Source organism: Prionailurus bengalensis, chromosome E3 (assembly GCF_016509475.1).
Source record: "Prionailurus bengalensis isolate Pbe53 chromosome E3, Fcat_Pben_1.1_paternal_pri, whole genome shotgun sequence".
Taxonomy (NCBI): domain Eukaryota; kingdom Metazoa; phylum Chordata; class Mammalia; order Carnivora; family Felidae; genus Prionailurus; species Prionailurus bengalensis.
In genome coordinates this window covers 39,810,911-39,832,586 of record NC_057357.1, presented here as the reverse complement: position 1 = coordinate 39,832,586, position 21,676 = coordinate 39,810,911, and the positions used below count along the sequence as shown (strand labels likewise).

The following is a 21,676-nucleotide window of genomic DNA, read 5'->3' as shown; positions in this document are numbered from 1 at the left end:
GAGAGAGGGAGACAAAGAATCTCAAACAGGCTCCAAGCTGTCAGTGCAGGGCCCAAGGTGGGGCTCGAACCCACAAACTGTGAGATCATGACCTGAGCCGAAATCAGGAGTCGGATGCTTAAGTGACTGAACCACCCGGGTGTCCCCAGCCTGTTGGTCTTAAGGGACACACTTCTCACGTTTTACAGGGCTCTGAGATCAGAATGTGTCACAGATCACGGAGTGCCACAGTTAACTGTCACCATTTGTCTTGGTGAGAAAGTGACAGTGCCCCTATGGATCGGGGCACCTTAGATGTGATGAAACACTCCAGTGTCTTCATGGTGAGTATGTGTGGAACCAGAGAGGGGCACTCAGGTGGCACCTCACCCGCCAGCAGCAGGGACTGACGGACCACATGGTGGTGGCCCCACGCGGTGCTGTGCTAAAAACGAAGGTGATTCCTGAAAATGCAGATACTTATTCAAAGATGAAAACAAAACTTATAATTATGCACAGGTATCTAAAAGTCTATTTATACACAGATTCACACACATTTGTATTTAAGATAGCTAAGTTAGGTTAAAAAAAAAAAAGCTTCAGGGTGCCTGGGTGGCTCAGTCAGTTAAGTGTCTGACTCTTGGTTTTGGCTCAGGTCATGATCTTGTGGTTGGTGAGTTCGAGCCACGTATTGGGTTCTGAGCTGACAGTGCGGAGCCTGCTTGGGATTCTCTCTCTCTTTCTCTCTCTCTCTGCCCCTCCCACACATACACACACAGTCTCTCTCTCAAAGTAAAATAAACTTAAATAAACAAAAAAACCACCCCAAACAAGTTTCGAGACTTGTACAACATGGTCCCCTTTTCGTAAAAGCAAGTGTGCGTATATCACGCACCCACAGGCTCAGGCTGCCGGAGGGTACGTGCTCAGAACAGTCTGAACCACTGCACACCAAGGGGTCAGCACGGCTCGTCTCTGGGTGGTGGGACTGTGCCGAGAATCCCAGCAACGCGATCATTTTTACAAGAGGCTGGAGGCTGTGTTACTTGGTAGGCGGAGGAACCAGTGGGATATTTGTTTGACGTGAGGCCGGGGGTGGGCGTGTGCCATCCTGTGCTGCAGGGCCAGGGCGAGCCCTTTCCAGATCCTGGACTGCAGGGCTCATCTTGGCCAGTAGGGGGTCTCAGGGCCTTTGGGACACACGGCTCCCTGACTGCACGCGGGACATGCCCGATGAGGCGTTGAGTGCCAGGGACCGGAGGGGCCCGGGGCGTGTGCGGGGGACACCCCTGCCCCCGCGCGGAAGAGGGCCACCAGCACTCACCGTGATGAAGAAGTACCAGGGCTGGGGCACGCCGAACTGCCCCGGGAACACGGCCTCCACGTACCAGGTCACCAGGCCGTAGAGCACGGAGTCCAGCAGTAGCATGCCCAGCACTTGCCCAAAGGAGAAGTCATCGTCCACGTTGACGGGACTCAGGAGGTTTCGCCACTGGACGCCCACGCCTGGAAGACACCGGGACGGGGGCCTGAAACGGCCCGTCGGCCCCAGCGGCACCGCGCGCAGGTCCCCGCCAAGCCAGTGCGACTTCTCCCTTCCCGCTTTTACGGCACACCTGCGACTTTCCTCGAGGCTCTAGACAACAGCGAGCCACAAAATCGGAAAGTTACAGAACCAGCAAGAGCCTGTGGACTGACGAGGGAGGCTCAGGTTTGATTTACGACCTACGTGCACATCCGTCCACGTCCACGTCCGCACACACGCAGACACACATGTACATATGCACGGTCTGGGTGAAGGCCAGCTCTGGAATAGCGGGCATTCAATCCGGGTCTTTTCAGAAACCGGGAGGACCTGACTCACACACAAACTCTCCTTAGCGGCGCTCCTAGGGTTTCGTCTTCTGTGGGTTTGCCGACAACAGCCCAAACGGTGCTTGGGGATTGGCCCCGGGGCCCCTCGCGGAAATGGCTATGCTCTGGCTTTGATCACTGTTCATTCTCAAGCAATTAGAAGTTTGCGTGTGTAAGTAAATTCAGCGTTAGGGTGCCTGGGTGGCTCAGGTGGTTGAACGTCTGACTTCGGGCTCAGGTCATGATCCCACAGTCCGTTGAGTTTGAGCCCCGCATCGGGCTCTGTGCTGACAGCTCAGAGCTTAGAGCCTGCTTTGGATTCTGTCTCCCTCTCTTTGCTATCTCCTCCCATCTCCTCTCGTGCTCTCTCTCTCAAAAAAAAAAAAAAATAAACGTTAAAAAAAAACAACAAAAAACAACTTGAACCTAAGTAAATTCAGTGTAGAGCATTGAGAACAAGAGTGGCTGTATAGTTATACTCTTCTTTGTTAATGGCTTTAAAACAAAGTGTCTGAACCCTGCAAGGCGCGGTGCATCTTATTTATTTATTTTTAAGTGTTTACTTATTTTTGAGACACAGACAGTGTGGGTGGGGTAGGGGCAGACAGAATCCCAAGCAGACTCCACGCTGTCAGCACAGAGCCCAGGGTGGGGCTGGAACTCATGAGTCGTAAGATCATGACCCGAGCTGAAATCAAGAATCAGACGCGGGGTACCTGGGTGGCTCAGTCAGTTCAGTGTCCGACTTTGGCTCATGTCATATCTTGCACTCTGTGAGTTCGAGCCCTGCGTCGGGCTCTGTGATGATAGCTCGGAGCCTGGAGCCTGCTTCAGGTTCTGTGTCTCCCTCTCTCTGCCCCTCCCCTCCCCTCAAAAAAATAAACAAACATTGAAAAAAAAAAGAGTCGGATGCTTAACCGACTGAGCCACCCAGGTGCCCCATAAATGTAGACTTTTTTTTTTATTAAAAAATTTTGTTTTACATTTTTAAAAAAATTTTATTTTTGAGAGATAGAGAGAGACAGCACAAGTGGGGGAGGGGCAGAGAGACAGAGGGAGACACAGAATCCGAAGCAGGCTCCAGGCTCTGAGCTGTCAGCACAGAGCCCGATGCGGGGCTCGAACTCACGGACTGCGAGATCATGACCTGAGCCGAAGTCGGACGTTCAACCGACTGAGCTACCCAAGCGCCCCCATAAATGTAGACTTTTAAAATGCACTGTCAGAGGCACCTGGGTGGCCCAGTCGGTTAACTGTCTGACTCTTGATTTCAGCTCAGGTCATGATCTCACAGTCTGTGAGACTGAGCCCTGCATCAGGCTCTGAGCTGACAGTGCAGAGTCTGCTTGGGATTCTCTCTCTCTCTCTCTCTCTCTCTCTCTCTCTCTCTCTCTCCCTCTCTACCCCGCCCCCCTGTGCTTGCCTATTCTCTCTCTCAAAAATAAATAAACAAGTGTACATTTACCATATACTACTAAACACAGAAACACAGATTTTTTAATGAGTATTTTTAGAATGATGGAAACAGCACGAGTGGCAGAGGGGCAGAGAGAAATGGAGACACAGAATCTGAGGCAGGCTACAAGCTTCTGAGCTGTCAGCACAGACAGCTCCAGCTCATGGATGGCGAGATCACGACCCGAGCTGAAGCCACACGCTTAACCAACTGAGCCACCCAGGTGCTCCAGAAACACAGATATTTAAAAGCCAAAGTGTCAGGGGCACCTGGGTGGCTCAAGTGACTGAGCATCCGACTTCTGCTTGTTCATGATCTCATGGTTCCTGAGTTCAAGCCTCACAGAGGGCTAACTGCTGTCAGCGTGGAGCCTGCTTCGGATCCTCTGTCTCCCTCTCTCTCTCTCTCAAAAATAAATAAACGTTAAAAATAAATAAATAAAAGCCAACGTGTCAGAAGACCCTGCCAAAGAAGAAAATATTTCTAAAGACAAGGCCACGTGGAGGTGCCATGGGCTCTCTCCTCCCACAGACCCCCGCCAGGAAGCCACAAGAGCCAGGACTGCGGGGAATGAGGCCAGGCAGCCCGAGACAGAGACCCAGGGTGCACGGGGCCGGCACCGTAGGGGCACAGGTCAGTCCCGGGATGGGAGACTGCACTTCACCCCCTGAGAGAGGAGGCCAGAGCAGCGGCACGCGCTCGGGGACGGACGCCGGCACAGGGCGGCCACGCAGAAGTTCGTGGTCCCCCTCCCGCCTCCTCTCAGCACAGGGGCAGGGACAGCTCCCTCCAAGGTCCTGAGCGCCTGGGGAGCCCTGGAGAGCCCTGGTGGCACGCCCCAGCGGGTGGCTTTCAGGGTTCAACCAGACCCTCTCCACACTTTCCGGAAACCTGAGCGGGAGGCAGCCCAGGTGCCAAAGTCAGCACAGTGATGCGCTTTGTTCAACCCGTGACGTTTACAAGATCAGGAAATTTCACAACACTCAGGACAACAGCTCTGGCCTGTGACTTGATTCACTCTCAGGTGTCTGTGCCCTCATCCCCCCTTACTGCGCAGGGAGGGGCTGGTTCTGGTTCTGCCACTTGACCGACAGCAGGGGGTTGTCTCCCCCCCCCCCCGCCCCGTTCCCTGTAGACTTTGGGACCAGGTGCTGAGTCCAGACCCCCACGGGGTCCTGCAGTAACAATGCCCGCCACCCTCCCCCACCCCGCCACCAGCAGGACCTTGAGGCCGCACTGCCCCCCCACGAGTGGTGGCCATGCAGCGCGGGACACGTTAACGCTCTGTCCTCTGGGCTTCAGGGCTCCTGCCCCGCCTCCCGCCTGCTGGGACGTGAGCCTCCCCGTGACTGAGCACCTTCTGTCCCACCCCCGGCTCGCTGGGGTGCCCTGCTCGGAGCCGGAGCCACCCCTGGTCAGGCTCTCTTAGTAACTCAGTCGGCGAGGGCAGCTCTCCAGAAGGAAAATACTCACCTTTTGCTTCAAATTTCCCCATGAGCTGGGCCCCCATCGCCATGGCGACATTGGACAGGAGGCAGGACAGGAGCTTCTGGCTGAGGGTCATCCAGTTGTATCGGGGGGCAACGAAGAAGTAGGGGGTGTACGTGAAGAAGTACAGGAAGCCCCCTATGGCTGCTGCCATGTTGGCTACGGATGGAGAGAAGACAGGTGTGCCGAACACGGGCTGCAGCGCGGGACTGAGGACCCCAGGCACCACCCACGGCCTCTCCTCTCGTCTGGGCACATGTGCCGTGGGGAACGTGACCCCCAGGCCGACTTCCCCAGCCCTTTGCTGCAGACTGCACCTTGACCGTGCACACCGGACCCCCCAACCCCCCGGCCCGACCCCGCTTCCCACCAGGCATCCCACTCACCAGGGAGCCTGGCACACACCAAACAGACAAGCCTCTCCTCTCCCCTCCCCTTCCCTCCCGGAGTAGCCAAAATCAAGAGCCAGAGGCCCCGCTGACTGAGCCTAGAGACTTTTAAGAATATTGAACCCACTCTAAGCTAACAGTGTTTTTACAAAAATCAACTAGATTGCCCACAATTTAGTGAGAAAGGTGGCACCGTGTTATGCTTTTGCAAACCTCTGTAATGTCTGATTTAAGAGGTTAGAGCTGGATTCTCGTATCTGCTCCCCGTTCACCCTGCCGTATCACACCGTTTGGGTTGAGGCCCATGAAGGAAACCGCCTTCATCCAGATAAGTAGTTGGAAAAGGAGGAGGAATTTTAACAGCCTTCTCGATATTTCCGGACATTCTTCTCTGAGACGGCGCTACTCAGGCGGTCGTTTCTCAAAGGCCACGTGCCACGTGGACTCAAACTGACCAAAGAACTTTTCGTGCTCTGTTATGTGAAAATCCACCTGTCTATCCTGCACTCTGAAGGGGCTGTGACCCGTGCGTGATTTTGTAATGTGATACGTGGGTCGTGAGGAAAATATTGCTTGTTGAGCTATGTGGATCTTTTAAATGTAAATAAATACATTTTATTATGTGACATACAGAAAAAAATCTCACCGGTAACATGGACACCAACCTCCTAAGAGATCAAGCGCGTCGTCACGCGCAAGGTGTTAGATTCAAGTATGTAAAATCCTACTTTGGCTTGAAAGCTTGAATTTTACAATTGACATCAGGGGCGCCTGGGTAGTTCAGTCGGTTGAGCTTCCGACTTGGGATCAGGTCATGATCTCGCCGTTCCTGGGTTCAAGCCCCTTGTCTGTGCTGACAGCTCGGAACCTGGAGCCTGCTTCAGATTCTGTGTCTCCCTCTCTCTCTGCCCCTCCCCTGCTTGTGTTGTGCTCTGTCTCTCTCTCAAAAATAAATATTAAAAAGAATTTTAAAAATTCAATGGACGTCAGATACTGCCAGTTATTTTCCTTAAAAACCAGCTCCCATTTGAGAAAGTGCCAAATATCCAAGGGGAGTAATCATAGTCTGATGGTCATTCTTCCCAGCAAACACGGTGTCCCGTGAGAACAGTGGCTAGTTCAGCTGACAGCTCAAACAGGTGCACACAAGCTTTCCCTCCAGACACCTCCCCACACCCGCCAGCATGGCTTCTACCAAAACACCCCCAGGGCACCCGAGTGGCTCGGTCGGTTGAGCATCTGACTTTTGATTTGGGTGCAGGTCATGATTCCGGGGTCTTGGGATCGAGCCCCACATTGGGCTCCATGTTCAGTGTGGAAATTCTCTCTCTGCCCCTCCCCTGACCTCTCTCAAAGTAAATAAATAAACTTTTAAAAAACCACCCCCCGAATCAGAAAATGACAAGTGCTGGCGAGCTGCGGGGAAAGCGTGTGCCGCGGGCGGGAACGGAGAGCGGCACGGTCGCTGTGGCAAAGTCTGGCAGCTCTTCAAACAACTAAACAGAGGGTCAGTGGAGGACCCACAACTCCCGCTTCTGGGTCCACAGCCCCAAGGGCTGGAGGCGGGTCTCGGAGAGGTGCCTGCGCGCGCGTGGTCACGGCTGCACGATTCACAAGCGCTGGACCGTGGAAGCACCCGAGTGTGCGGTGACGGGTGGATAAGCCAAGTGGCCCATCCACACGACAGAACGTCACTCGGCCTTATAGGGGAAGGGAATCCCGAACCCGCTGTGACGTGGATGAACCCCAGGGCGGTTCGCGCGGTCAGAGAATCAGGCACAAAACGAGAAGTAGGTGTGATCCCGCTCACGCGAGTTCCCGCCACCGCAGAGACAGAAGGTGGACGGTGGGCGCCAGGGCCGGGGAGGGACGGAGAGTCGGCGTAAGGGGGACAGAGCTTCAGTCTGGGGAGACAGAAAAACTCCGGGATGGGTGGTGGGGACGGTTACGACACAGCGTGGAGCCCACTCGACTGTGCGCGCAAAAATGGTTATGGTGGTAAACTGCCCGTTATGTGTATGTTGCCCCAACAGCAAAGGAAAAAAGAGACGAGGACAACGCGAGAGGCAGGGACGGTGATCACGGAACCCAAAACCGGGTCAGCGTGTGAGCGGGATTTTGTGGAGCTGAAAAAAGACACCGGTCCTCAGACCAAAGCGCAGGTAAAGGAAGAGACACCACCCGGGACTGCCGGGCGACGTGCGCGGCCACGGGAACACACCCGGCACGGACAGCTTTCCACGGCTATTGGACACGACTCGGGCGGGAGAGCAAGGTTAGGACACGCTGGCGGCCAGAGAACAAAGGGCTGGAATCAGGCGCGTGCCCGACGTCCCGAGGACAGGGTCTGAATGAAGGCACAGAGCACAGCACCCCCCAGCCGTGGCTGCTCTGACTCCGGGCGGTGGGGGGGCCGGGGGGGACACGGCAGGGTTTCGCTGGGGCCCCTGCGGGCCCAGGGCAGGACGGCTCACCTCTGCTGAAGAAGGCGCTGACCATGAAGCTGAAGGAGACGGAGGCGGCGGCAAAGCACAGCAGGAAAACCAGCACCAGCGAGGGGTCGCTGTGAGCGAGCACCGCCACGCCCTTCCTCACCTGCGTGGCGGGCGTCCACGGTCACCCGGGCAGGCCGCGGTGGGGAAGGTGGGGACAAAACCAGGAAGACCTTAAACGTTCCCGGCCTCCGACGAGAGTGGACAGGGTGGGAGAAGGGCCGTGTATGCCGTCCTCCCCCCCCCCCCCCACCCCGGAGGCCGAGCCGAGGCCAGGGTCGCCTGGGGTGCCGCGGCGGCCTCTCCCGTCCGCCCGACCGCCAGGCTCCTGGCGAGGCCACACTCACCTTGATGCAGAAGAGCAGGGTCACGAAGGACACGGCCACGAAAAGGAAGAGGAAGAAGAGGAGGAACCAGGCGCTCCAGTGCAGCCAGCTGCTGAGCCCCATCATGCGCATGTACTCCTGGGGAGAGGGCCGCACTGACACCCCTGCACCCTGGCCTGCGCCCCGTGCCTCTGGGCGCATGCGCGTGCCACGCCGGGCCACCGGGGGACTCTCGCGGGTCCCGTTGTGCCGGCATCCCCTGCCCTCCTCCTCCCTCTCCCCACACGTGTGGGCACCAGCGTTGGTTCGTGAGCCATTTCACGTCTGCCGCCAACCGCGTCATCGCCTCACTTCACTGCTGCTATTTCCGGTGCCCCAGCAGATGGCACCCCCGAACTCTCTCCCGGCCACCTGCCTGCGCGGCTTACAGGCCCCAGCGATCGCAGATGTGGAGTCACTGAGAATACGCTAAGTATCAATTCACCGGCCCTGCAGACACCGCCAGGGAAGGACTTCACACGGCGTCTGGGTCACTATGGGCGCGTCACTGGGATGAGTTTACAGGTGACGCTAGCACACAACTGTACCCGACTAAGGCAGGGACGTTCTTTGCGGCGAAGCTTTCCTTAAGCCCCATCCCAGTGAGCCTGGCGGTCCACACCCACAGCTCTCCCGGATCTGTGCAGAGTGAACGAGCCCTCTGTGAAGGCTGTTTCTCTCTAGAGTGGCTCTGCGCAGCAGAAACGGAATGTGTGTGTATATAATTTAGAGTTTTAGTGGGTGCCTGGGGGGCTAGGTCGGTGAAGCGTCTCTTGATTTCTGTCAGGTCGTGGTCTCGAGGCTCATGAGTTCGAGCCCTGCGTCAGGCTCTGCACTGTCAGCATGGAGCCTGCCTGGGATTCTGTCTGTCTCTCTCTCTCTCAAAAATAAACTTAAAAAAAACCAACAACAACTTAGAATTTTATAGTAGCCACAACCAAAAAGTGAAGAGAAAGCAGTGTGATTAGTTTCAAAGCCGTGTCTTACTTGACCCAGCACATCCAAACCGTGGTCTTTCCAACGTTTCAGACCTTAGCACGCTATACGCAAAATGCGGTGCTCTGTGGGGTGTGAAAGATCTGGATGTACTGGGCCTGATTTCACAGAAACCCGGGGGTCACCGGCACCACGGTGGGCGTTCGGCCCACGCCCCGCCTGGATGGCGCGGGGCCGCGTGGGGCAGGGTACCTTCAGCCTCCTCTCCTTCTCCTGCACGACGGCCCGGATGACGGTGAGGGAGCTGTAGGTGAGACTCAGCACAAGCAGCAGGGGGAGCTGATATTGCATGGCGACGAGGAACGGGTCCGAGATGAAAGGCGGGTAAGGGAACCTCTTGGCGATCACGGTGAGCTTCTCAAACAGCTGGTGCGTGGAGGCGTTTGCGTGGTACTGCATGATGGCCCGGTCCACCGCGTGCTGCACGGCCAGGAAGCCTTCTCGGATGTACCCTGGGTGCGGAGCACAGCACATCCCGCACGTGGGTGGGCTCGCGTCAGAAGGGCCGCATCGCGGGCGCGGCTCACGGAGCCGCGTGCCCTGAGCTGTGCCGGGGTCTCCCTGGCAAACGCGGCCCCGGAGCGACACCACCTCACACTCCTACAGTGTCCCCGGTCTTCTAGCTTGTAGGAGCCGCCCTCATCTCCAGCCCATGGCCCCTGACCCACCCCCAACGCCAGCCGGGCGGCATCTCTCTGACCCTCCCGCCTGCCTCCCGCGTCCACTTCGAAGGACCCCGTGACTGCATCAGGTCCACCCAGACAATCCGCCGTAACCAGCTGCTGTCGTGAGGCCCGCTGACTGGCAGCTTCTATTCCATCCCCCCACCCCCCAAGCTAGCACCACAAAGGCAGGCGGAGTCACAGCCCGAAGGCCTTCGGGCGTTGTGCGCGCTCCGTGCTGGCCCTTTCCGGCCCCCTCCACGTGGGCGGTCATAAATTCTTCCAGTGAAGGGCCAGGGAAGAGCGGCAGGCTCGGGACAGGGAGCTCCAGTCCCGAGCCTGGCCCGGCAGAGCGGCCTAAAGAAGAGGTGGGCACAGCCACAGGGGAGCACAAGGCAGCCCGAGTCCCCGAGGACAGAGAGGGGCACCCTCATTCAAAAAGTACAGTGACATTTACAACACGACCCAGCGTCCTGGAACACGGAAACGCCAGCAGCCTGCAGCCAGCCCCTAAGGAAAAGAGGAGAAAAGAGCCCAGCACGGTGGGTACCACGTCGCCCTTGGGTTTGAGACTTCTGGGGCTGTGGCAGCAGTTACCGACACCCGCCGTGGTGCTGGATGGGGGTTCAGCTCTTCACAAACCACCTGCAGAGCAGCTGGCCGTGTCTCCATTGGACACGTGGAGCCACTGAGGCAGGGGAGGGACAGGGCCCCGGGACACTGGTCTTATCACGTCACACTGCTGCTCGTGAGGCCTGTCCTGTCACCTCATCTTTGTCACCACAACTTCTGGGGCTGCTCAGCGCTCTGAGGAATGGAGGCGTCACCCTGTCCCCCATCGTCTCCCGCCGCCCGCAGGTCTGTGACCACGGCGAACACCTTTGCACGTGTGCACCCTTCCTCCCTTCTGACTATTCCAGAGGCTGAATTCCCATCAGGGGCTCAGCGGGTCTGAGGTGTGGACACGGGGCCGGGGCAGAGTCCAGGCTGGGGACGCTGAGGGCGTGCTGGGTGCCAGGCCCGCGTCCCTCCCACACCTCAGGGGTCTTTGTGTCCTTGTAACTGGTGTGGACTAATGAGTCCTTAACATAAAACTATGTGGACCCCTGTCATTTGCTGAAATGTTTTCCCCAGGCTCCTACTTGCTTTTAACATTGGTGTTGTATGTATGTACCAGCACGAAAGCAGACACACATATCAATGGAACAGAACAGAGAACCCAGAAATGGACCCACAAATGTATGGCCAACTAATCTTTGACAAAGCAGGAAAGAATGTCCAATAGAATAAAGACAGTGTCTTCAGCAAGTGGTGCTGGGAAAACTGGACGGCGACAGGCAGAAAAATGAACCCGGACCACTTTCTTACAACAGACGCAAAACTAAACTCTAAATGGACGAAAGACCTAAACGAAGCCATCAGAATCCTCGAGGAGAACGCAAGCAGCAACTTCTGTGGCCTCAGAGGGAGCCACTTCTTATAACACATGTCTCTAAGGCAAAGCAAAAATGGACGCTTGGGATTTGCTCAAGTTAAAAAGCTTCTGCATAATGAAGGAAACAACAAAACTAAAAGGCAACTGATGGAATAAGAGAAGACATCTGTAAATGACGTATCAGATAAAGGGCTGGAATCCAAAATCTATAAATAACATATCAAACTCAACACCCAACAAAACAAATAATCCAGTGAAGAAATGGGTAAAGGACACGAACAGACATTTCTCAAAAAAACAAAAAAACAACTCAACATCACTCATCATCAGGGAACTATAAATCAAAACCACAATGAGATACTACCTTACACCTGTCAGAATGGCTAACGTTAACAACTCAGGGGACAACAGATGTTGGCGAGGATGCAGAGAAAGGGGAACCCCCTTGCACTGCTGGTGGGAATGTAAACTGGTGCAGCCGCTCTGGAAAACAGTGTGGAGGTTCCTCAAAAATTAAAACTAGAATTACTCTACGACCCAGCAATTGCACTACTAGGTATTTATCCAAGGGATACAGGTGTGCTGTATCGAAGGGGCACATGCACTCCAATGTTTATAGCAGCACTATCGACAACAGCCAAAGTATGGCAAGAGCCCAAATGTCTATGGACTGACAAACGGATAGAAGAGATGTTGTGTGTGATACACATATATACACACTAGAATATTACTCAGCTATGAAAAAGAAGGAAATCTTGCCATCTGCAATGACGTGGACGGAGCCAGAGGGTATTATGCGAAACAAAAGAAGTCAGAGAGAGACAAATACAATTTCACTCATACGTGGCATTTAAAAAACTAGATAGGGGCGCCTGGGTGGCTCGGTCGGTTAAGCCTCCGGCTTCAGCTCAGGTCATGATCTCACAGTTCGTGAGTTCGAGCCCCGCAATGGGCTCCGGGCTGACAGCTTAGAGCCTGGAGCCTGCTTCGAATTCTGTGTCTCCCTCTCTCTCTGTTCCTCCCCGTCTCATGCTCTGTCTCTCTTTCTCCTTCAAAAATAAATAAAAACATTAAAAAATTTTTAAAAAGAAAATAAAAACTAAACATAGGGGAACATAGGGGAAGAGAAGGAAAAATAAAATAAGATAAAAACAGAGAGGGAGACAAAGCATATGAGACTCTTAAATACAGAAAACGAACTGGGGTTGCTGGAGGGAAGCGGGTGAGGGAGGGGCTGAGTGGGTGATGGGCACTGAAGACGGCACTTGTTGGGATGGGCACTGGGTGTCGTATGTAAGAGATGAATCACTGGGTTCTACTCCTGAAATCAACACTACACTACATGTTAACTAACTTGAAGCTAAATAAAATCTCGGAAGAGAAACAAAACACAAGACAGAGTCATTGGTGTTACGTCTTTTCCTTTTTTGTCAAATTTCAAGTTTGTACCTGGTGCAGTTTGCTGGTCTTTCTCCTGTTGCTTCCAACCTCAGGAAAGTGTCCCCACAAATAGAACAGTCCTGGCCCAGGCAGTGGGTGTGGCTACCCCCTGGTGCATCGTTCAGAGACATTCCTGGGTCTTTCCACCAAAATCTCAAACACGCTCTGCCTCCTACAGGCCGTGGGATCCCGTGTTCTCTGCAACACCCTGGCTGCCTCCTGGAACCCACGGATGGGTCCCAGCTACTCCTCGCTTACCCCTGGCTCCACGCCATTCTAGAACACAACCGTGCTTGTGAGGAGACCAACAGGTCGACTGCCCACCAAGGTCACACGGGACAGACCGACACACGCAAAGACAGGGTACAACTGGCCAAGATCCAGTTTCTGCAAGCGCCCCACGGATGCAATTTAACCCTGGACAACTACTCAAGGACCACACGGCTTACAAAGCCCATTAGCCTGGACACAGTGGAAGCCAGGGAGAGAAGGGAGGTGTGAAACCAAGCCCACAGATCGGATGCAAACTGACCGAAACACAGAGGTTTCCTTCGAGAGCATGTGCCCCCTGGGAACCAGAGAGACGGCCTTTGCCATCCTGAGTATTTTAACCTTTCAGAACCCAGTTTTCCCAGAAGTTTCCCTCCTTCTATGCAGAAGAAGATCAAACGCTCCTTTAGGAGTATTTCTGCAAAGAAAGGCAAGGTGGGACCCCCGCGATCACCAGGCAGTGGCCCAGTGAGGGATCCAGCCGCTGCCCGAGCTTCTCACCAGGTTCTCCGCCGTCGGGGGACGCGGGTTCCCTTGGTCCTGGGTTTGGGAACAGTGGGAAAAGGGAAGTGGTGTGCCATCCTTCGGTCTCTTTCAGGAAAAAGGAGCCTGTTCGGGTCCACATGTAGTTTCTTCGTGTGTAACTGAACCGTAAGTGGTATCTCACCTGTGGGACCAAAGATAAAGCCACTTGCTCTGATTGACAGCCACAGAGGCACACATCCGCGTCAAACCAGAGACCCATCAGGCGGCTCGGTGCCGTGATGTCACCACCTCTCCTGCCCCTCACCAATGACACAGGGTCCCGGAGCGTCAGAGCGAGTGGTCCTGCCCAGGGCGGCGACAGGGGCCCCACAGCCGAGCCCCCGCAGTGTTCTCGCCGTCTCGCTATCTACCTACAGGAACTCTGCACCTGAGGCGTCCCTGATAATCGGCGGAGGGCCGCAGAAATAATGCTCGGGGAACTGGACAGTCTTAATTAATCGGGTCTTAATGCCATCAGACGGGCAAAGGACTTCCTTTTGTTTGCTTAAATAGATAGCTGAAATTCTAATGCCGGGGTGGGCAGGTCCCAGGTGTCTGCTCCTTTCCCACCTGCCCCATCTGTGCACAGAGGCCTGGAGATGTGGGGGGATGAGAGTCTGCAGTGCACTGCCTCCTTCAGGCTTCCTCCACCGTGCAGCCCGCCAGGCTAGCACGGCACCGGAGTGCCCTCCGAGGGGCCCGTGACAGTGACGCTGGCCCCGCAGTAAGGCCAGGTATCACCTCCCAGGCTGGCAGAGCCCCTTTGCAGGCCGGGCTTGTTTTGGGGGAGGGAGAGCGGGGCTTTGTGGGGCGGGGTCCTCACCGCCAGCGGCAGGGGCTCCCTGCTGTGGTTGAAGGTGTGCTCGAACACTATGGCGGCCAGCACGTTGGAGGAGTGGTTGTCGTACCTGACGTAGTCCTCAAAGTCCTTCTCCGAGCGGAAGCCCCGAGCTGTGGGAAAGCCATGAGTTGCCCAAGCGCCCGTCCCACTCAGCACTCTGGCTGCCCCGGGTCACGTTCAGATCAAAGACTGCACAGGTACAGGTTTCCTTTGGGCTTTGTCTGCCTGTCCTCAGGGGTCAGGGAGGCTTTCGTTTTGGGCAGAGAGACCGGCAGCCGAGGGCACTGGTGCCCCTCCCCTGCCCGCCCCCCCCCCACCCCATCTCGGAGACTGACCCCGAGCGGGGAGGCTGCGTGTGGGGTCGGGAAGATGTGAGTGGATGCTAACGTAATGTGTCACGCGGTTTCTCCGTCACCAGACCCCGCTCCACACGAAGGGCTTCCCGGTCATCACCCAGTAAGGGCCAAGGACCTCCCCCCAAGGTTACATTGCCTAAATCGAGAGGCGGGAAAGGGATCGATCACGCTTTTCACACTGGAAGCAGAGTGAAGGAAGGCGACAGGCACGCGTACTGGGAGTGTCCCTCAGCAGGCTTCCTGATGCCTTCTGCTAGCTCTGTCCTCCCAGAACCACAACCCAGAAAAGGCCCCAGCACCGCACACTCCCGGCACACCTTGCCCCTGTAATGCAAGAGCCTTCCCAGGGCGTGGACGGCTGTTCCCACCACGAGTAATCGGGAGCAGTTCCAGAGCCCGTGCCGCTGCAGAGGGCACACACGGGGCTCCACTCCGCCCTCGCGAGTCTGGTCCCCACTCTATGACGAGTGACCCGCCAACAAGGGGCGATGCTGGTCTGGCCGCCGGCAGGGGCCACTCACCCGGGCCCGAGCCCCACGGCCAGACGCGACGGGATCCAGGGGACACCTCACCTCTCATGTTGATGACCAACGTCCTCCGCGCCGTCTCTGTGATGGTCTTCACGGCGTCGCTGTGGGACGGGATGTAGGCCAGCTCCCAGGCATCGCCGGGAGGGGGGAAGCTGAAGAACAGGGGCAGCTCCCGGATGGACTGGCCAGGGTAGATGGTGGCGTTGGGCACGTTTTCCGACTGGATCTTCAAGCGGAGCCAGATCAGGATCCCAGAGAACAGCAGGGGCAGGAAGAGCTCCAGGACGGTGACCAGCACTCTGCGCTTCTGGAAGAGGAAGGGAGGGCGCGGCGGCGGGGGTCACGGCGGCCTCCCGGGGCCGCCCCTCCCGGGTCCCGGCTCCCGGCGCGCCCCGCACACCCACCTGCACCGTGTAGTTCTTCCAGAGCAGGAGCGCCAGCTGCCTGAGCGCCGCCATGTCCGCGCCCACCGGAAGGCCGGGTGCACCTGGGGGCCGGGAGACTCCCTCAGACGGGGCCCTCCTGCCGCGTCCCCCCTTCCTGGCCACTGCGTGGTCGCCAGCGCTGCTCCGGCCGCTCCCAGAGAAGGCGCGCTCCAGGGCGGTGACCGTCTCCTCCCGACACGCACCCTCAGAGACCGGCTCTATGCGCCACACGCTGCTGGCGCAGGGTGACCACCACCCAGGTGTCCTCTGTGTCCTCTGTGCTGCCTCTCCGCTCATCCCCCCTCCCCCGGCTTCCCTGGCCACGCTCACAGAACCAGCGAGAGCAGAGAGCGGCGCGGTGGGGAAGACAGGCCGGGGAGGGGGCCTCGCCCTGCTGACCGGGAGCGGACACGGTAGGCGGACAGGTGGGCAGAACGATGGCACGGTGCCCGCCGGCTCTCCCGCCTTGAACGCTCGGGACCAGTTTTTCCTGCTTTAACCGTGAGCACTGCTATGTGGCCTCCCCGTGACAGAAAGAAGATCTCCAAAGAAAACCCGCCCCGTGGCACAGTGGGATATCATATCTAACACCGGTGCGCAGAGCTGGGCAGAACCGAGGGGCGGGGGGGAGGGCGTTGTAAAGGCCTCCCTCCATCTGGGGAAGTGCATTTTCCTAGGCGTCTGGGGTCTAGTGTGAGCAGAGACACGGGGCCCAGGTGAGTTGCTCACCTGCTACAGAAGGAGGTGGTGTCAGTTAGCTCAGGAAGACCCCACAACGCCCAGAACACGGCAGCACCGCCTTCCGGAAGCTGCTGGCATGAAGGCTGGGGGCGGACCAGGCTGCTCAGACCCAGGGTGGGCACGTGGTCGGTGGAGGTGGGGACACCCCAGAGCACTCCTGGTTCCCGTCCGCACGGCCAGGTTGCGGGGGGGGGACCTTTCAGGGGCCTTTCGCGGCTCACAGTCCTTCAGGTGAGGAGACGCCTGTGTGACACACGCGGAAAGTTCTGAGTTCAACGAACTGGCTCCGCACACGGGCGGAAACAACCCCACACAACCAGGGGCCGTTAAGAGGCACGAACGCTCGGACAAATGGCTAGGGAATCGTTCCTCCGTGAGCGCACCACACGCTAACACCACCACCCGGAGAAGCCGCCGTGAGACCCCGCAGGCGGAGTGAGAACGCGTGGGTTTTCTTAAAAAGGCCAACTTGACATTTGGCCTCAGTCGGTCGGAGTCATTTCCAGGAAAGCTCTTTTTAAAATGAAACTCTTGCTTTTTTTAGTTAACAAGTGGCGGTGCAGATCCGTCTAACGATGCTCAAAATTTATGCGTTCGAGAGTAGTCAACAAATACTGGTAGAGAGCACGACTCAGAGAAGTTACTTACAAATTAACCTAAGATACGCTTTTAATTAACTGCGTGGTTAAAACGTGAAGGCATGAAAGCTGAAATAGTATGGAGTGCTATGAAGTAGTGACTTAATAAACTATCCAAATTCTTTCAAAATTAACAAGGTGGAAAAACTGTCACAAAATCAGTTGTGGACAGTTAATAAAAGAGCAGTGGTTTCGTGAGACCCGTGAGGGCCTGGGGTTTCTAAAAGGTTTCCAGAAGCGGGTTAGGCTAAGACGGGAAAGCACTTCCTCAAGCGGGGCCCGTCATCCCCAGGACAGGCGGAAGGGCACCCGGCCGGGTTGAACTTTCTTCCTCTACCAAGATGGAAATACAAAATGTCACGGTTCAAGGAAGTCTTCTGGTCAGAGAAGTAGAGGACTTCCTTTGCTGGAAAAGTCTGGCCAAGAAAGGACACATCCCCGTGCTTAATCCTGCCTCTCCCGGCTGAGGGCTGGGGAGGGCACAAGGTTAGACCGAGCGTGTTCCCGCAGTCCCTACGAGGCGACAGCAGCACCCGTGAACTGACCTGGGTCCTGGCAGAGGCTCCCGGCCGCGGTCTCCCTCCAGGACTACGGCACGACTGGCTGGGAGGACGCAGCTCTGTTTCGAGGGCTCTGGGGTGGGGCCTGCGGGCCTCTCGAGTGCGGCAGGGTGGCTGACGCCTCACGGGACATCAGGAGGGGCCCGGGGCTCGCTGGCATGACTCTTGGGCACCTCTGGGCGAAGGGAGGGCTCTAGAGCAAAACATGGAAAGCGATCATGGAACACCTCTCACCAAGTTAGAAAACGAACAGCAAAACGGATTGCAAGTGTGTTACTTAAGACAGAGCAGATCCGATAACAGAGAAAGAAGGATTCAGGGGGACAGAGGCCGCAGGGGTGGGTCTTCGTTCCCCCCGATGCATGGAAAGAGAAGCATTCACATCATTTTTATGCTTCTAGAGCTCCTCTAGCCCTGGCTTCTGCCGTCTCCACTCTTACAAAGAGAGGAGGAAGCACCTGACCCGGGATCGCACAGTAAGAAAGCCGCAGAGCCAGGACGCGACCCTCCCTGCCTGTGTTGCTAACTACCACATCCCCGTGGATCCTGAAAGTAGTCGACATCTTTATAAAATCACATGTGTCGCTCCCACAATGTAACATTAGAAATCACACAGAAAATACTCCTGGAGCCCCGCCACTTTGATAGGTGTTTATTTCTGTGTCTCTCCAGCACCGGGCCCGTGGCCTCACGCACGCCGGGCGCCATCCAAAGTCCCAACCGATGCCGTACTTGCTTCCGGTCTGTTTCAGCAAAAAGAAATTTAAAGGAGATTCCCAGAATTACAAAATCTGGGAAACTTTCTGGTTATGAAAGCAAAGGTACATGAGGAAAGGAAGTTAAAAGTTGCTTCAAACACTCAACGCGGAGGCACAGAGTCCCCAGAAGTGGCAGTGACGGCGACCCAGAGCCAGCCCCGCGCCTTCCACCCCACGGCAAACACTCAGGCGGGGGCCACTTGCAAAGCCACCACCTCCGCCCCCCAAGAGCCGCTGAGAACTTCCCCTGTGGGGCTCCCTTTGCTCCTCAGGGGCAGAGCCATGAGGGGAAGGGAAAGCTTCCCCCCGCCCCCACTAAAAGCTTTGTTTGTTCACTGTTAAAATATTAAACTTTACACAAAGCGTTGAGTATTTCGATGTTTGCTTTTTAGGTGAGTCACTGAATTGGTCCACAGTCAGCGCACCCTGTGGCCTGCTAGCTCCTGAGGGCTCTCAGAGTGGCGCACAGGATTCCTCTAAAGACGATTTTTCCAGTAACTTGCGTGCGTTCGAGATCTGTGGGTCGTGCTAGTTCATGGGCACTGTGACTGTGCAGATGCCACGCTGGCGGGGTTCTTCAGGGCGCGCCGAGATGCCCACGCACCTCCACTGCCTCACCTGTGCTTTCCCATTCTGGGCTGGAACATGTCCCCCCCCCCCCCCCCCCCCCCCCCGTCTATGTACTCGTGCAAAACCAGGTTTCATTTCAGCCCATAAGGAACAGGGTGGCATTAACGCTTCCAGAGAGGTTACTGCCGAGGCGGCCTCGAGACCAGCAAGGGGAAATGCCCAGGGCCCCGGTGCAGGGCACATGCCCTTGGGTCACGAGCTCCTGTCACATCCCGAGCTCAGTGCATCTCCTCCCAGGGGAGCCTAAGTCTGCCCAGGCTGGAGGACGGCACGGTGAGAAATGGGGGGGGGGTTCTCCACAAAGCTGGGCCTCCCTCCGCGTGTCACACAGGGAGCAGAAAAGCACATCCGTTCCACGGGCGTGGAACAGAGACAGGGCCTTACTGGTAGCGCTGGCTGGGACTCGGCACTTTTCCTGAGGAGTCAGATTGGTGAGGACCTGTCTCAGTTAGGGAGGCATTTCCTCGTCGACACGGGGAGTCCACAACAGTCAGTGGTAGTAAAGGCCTACGTGTGTACACGCCAAATAGGTACTTAATTAATGCTTGTGGGTAGAATCTTCTACGATACACAAGACAAAAAAGCATTGATTCATCCAACAGACATCTGCCAAGTTCTTGCTGTGCAAGGGGGGCCGAGGGTTTGGAAATGGGAATCACAACATTCCTAACCCAAGATGCTCACAGCCTGCGAATGCGTACGTGTACCGTAAGTGCCATGGCTCGAGCCAAAGGAGGCGTCGGGAGATTCTGGAGATCGGGTTTATTGTGTGCGTGCGCACGACGCGGGGGAGGGAGGCTCTGGGAAGGCTCCTGGGGTGGGTGACAAGGGAGGCCAGTCTCGAGTGTCCCAGTAGCTGGGGGGGGGGGGGGTGTGGGATAAGATCACGGAAAAGTGGAAGAGTATGTGTGGGGAGCGGCTGTAGTTCTTAGCGCCTGGGGAGGGAGCAGCAGGGAATGAGCCAGAAAGGGAAGTGGACTGAGGCCTCAGACGCTGTGCCGAGAAGGCAGTGGGGTTGGGGGAGGGCAGTAATGCTGCTCCTCAGGTGTTGATCCAGGATCTCTGGGTTTTTTTGTGGGGGGTGTTTTGTGGGGAGATGCCCAATGAACATGAAAATGTCTATTTCAATGGATTCTGCAGATACAGTGTCTTAATACCAATAAATAAACACCGTAAAACACAGGCTGAAAACAGCAGGCACGTTCATAGAGTCCGGTGCCTGCCAGTGAACCCCACTACTGAGCTGTGAGTTGGGTGAGCAAGACGACCTACTAGAATAGACGGTGACAAATTGCACTTGTAAGTATTTTTCTTTAAATCTGAGGGACAAATTGGCTTTACCGACACTCAGTACACGAAAGGACCGTGGCAGTCCTGCTGGCCTGTGTGTTGGGGACCATGCACCCCGGGGGGCAGGAGGGGCTCTGAGACACGGCGTGGCCCTGGGCCCCCGCCCACCGCTTTGCTTGGAGCCTCGCCCCCGTCTTGGGACTTCACTTGACTCGGGATATGATGCGTTGTGCTCAATTAAAACAAACAAACGAAATCACAGCTGAAGCTTTCTGATACTTTGTCGGGACTTGGGAAGTGACCGTGAACACCGTCAGTGACCGGGAGGCTCATTGGTTATCTCAGGACTCAGCACGTAAGGAGGAAATGCAGACTCTCTTCCGAGAGGCCTTTTCTTTTACTCAATGGCGAATGACTGGGTGAGTGTGTCAGCTAGCTGATTTCTTTTAAGCCAACACACTCAAACCTGTCCCTTCAAAGAAAAGGTGACAAGGCGTGAGAGCTGTGGCTTTTCAAACTAAACCCCAGAGCTCGGAAGGGTATTTGGAGTGGGTGTCCGCTGCAAGAGAGCCATCTACACACACGCTCACACCCACACTCCAGGAACCTCGGGCGCCAGAAGCTTCCCTGCCCCGACAGCCCCTGAACGCCTAGGGCCCCAAGAACCCTCGCAGGCTGATAAGCAGGAGTGAAAAGCAAGTCTCCCAGCTGGGAGCGCGGTCTGTGTGGCTTCACAAGTGACGTTGTGAACATGGCATTTCCCTGTGACACCACCAGAACCAGGAACTGAAATACACAGAACCCAGAGCCAGACCTGCCAACCAGGGGACTCAGGTTTCACCAAGGCTTCATAAATGGGATGGAATTGGTTAAACATCCGACTTCAGCTCAGGTCATGATCTCGCGGTCCGTGGGTTCGAGCCCAGTATCGGGCTCTGTGCTGACGGCTCGGAGCCTGGAGCCTGCTTCAGATTCTGTGTCTCCCTCTCTCTCTCTCTGCCCCTCCCCTGCTTGCACTCTCTCTCTCTCAAAAATAAATAAACATTAAAAAAATTAAAATAAATGGGATGGAGACTTGCTCACAAGGCTTTCTTTTAGAAACAACATAGGAGGGTGGTGCCCGGCTGGCTCTGTCGGCAGAGCACACAACTCTTGATCTGGGGGTTGGGAGTTCAAGCCCCAAGCTGGGCAGAGAGATTACTTAAAAAAAGAATCATAAAAACAGCACATGTTTTTAAGGTTGGTCTGGTAGCGTCAATATGTGGAACAAATTTAATCGTGTTTGCTCTGCCTCTTGTCCCTTTAAAAGGTCTGTATTTCTGTATGTATTTAGGTCTGTGATTTTTAGGACACTAGTACATGGCTCTACTTAACAAATGAATAATTAAAACCCATGGGGTACAAGCTCAAATTCTTTGACGCATACCAGCACACAAGAAACAGCTGGTGGACAATGTAATTACCCGAGTGGCCCCTGCATAGATGAGGTGGGAACAGATCCACAAGCCTTGGTCATTGTCCGAGAGCCGCCAGAGGCTGGGTTCAAGGCTGTGGTC

General features: G+C 55.9%; 1 protein-coding gene across 3 annotated transcripts in view; it reads right to left on the bottom strand.

Annotated features, from left to right (window-relative positions):
- LOC122471806 (phospholipid-transporting ATPase ABCA3) overlaps positions 1-21,676 on the bottom strand; it is a 44,882-nt gene that overhangs the window by 20,400 nt on the left and 2,806 nt on the right. For 2 of the 3 annotated variants that reach the window (XM_043560888.1, XM_043560886.1), the window contains exons 2-12: positions 17,428-17,635; positions 16,233-16,487; positions 15,483-15,565; positions 15,121-15,385; positions 14,175-14,302; positions 13,328-13,493; positions 9,212-9,471; positions 8,006-8,122; positions 7,641-7,761; positions 4,763-4,936; positions 1,304-1,485 (exon numbers count right to left, since the gene is read on the bottom strand). In XM_043560888.1, the coding sequence (XP_043416823.1) occupies positions 1,304-1,485; positions 4,763-4,936; positions 7,641-7,761; positions 8,006-8,122; positions 9,212-9,471; positions 13,328-13,493; positions 14,175-14,302; positions 15,121-15,385; positions 15,483-15,536 (1,467 nt within the window). In that variant the 5' untranslated portion in view covers positions 15,537-15,565; positions 16,233-16,487; positions 17,428-17,635. Of the gene's footprint in view, positions 1-1,303; positions 1,486-4,762; positions 4,937-7,640; positions 7,762-8,005; positions 8,123-9,211; positions 9,472-13,327; positions 13,494-14,174; positions 14,303-15,120; positions 15,386-15,482; positions 15,573-16,232; positions 16,488-17,427; positions 17,636-21,676 lie in introns of all 3 variants that reach the window. The other variant, XM_043560887.1, reaches the window with a different exon arrangement.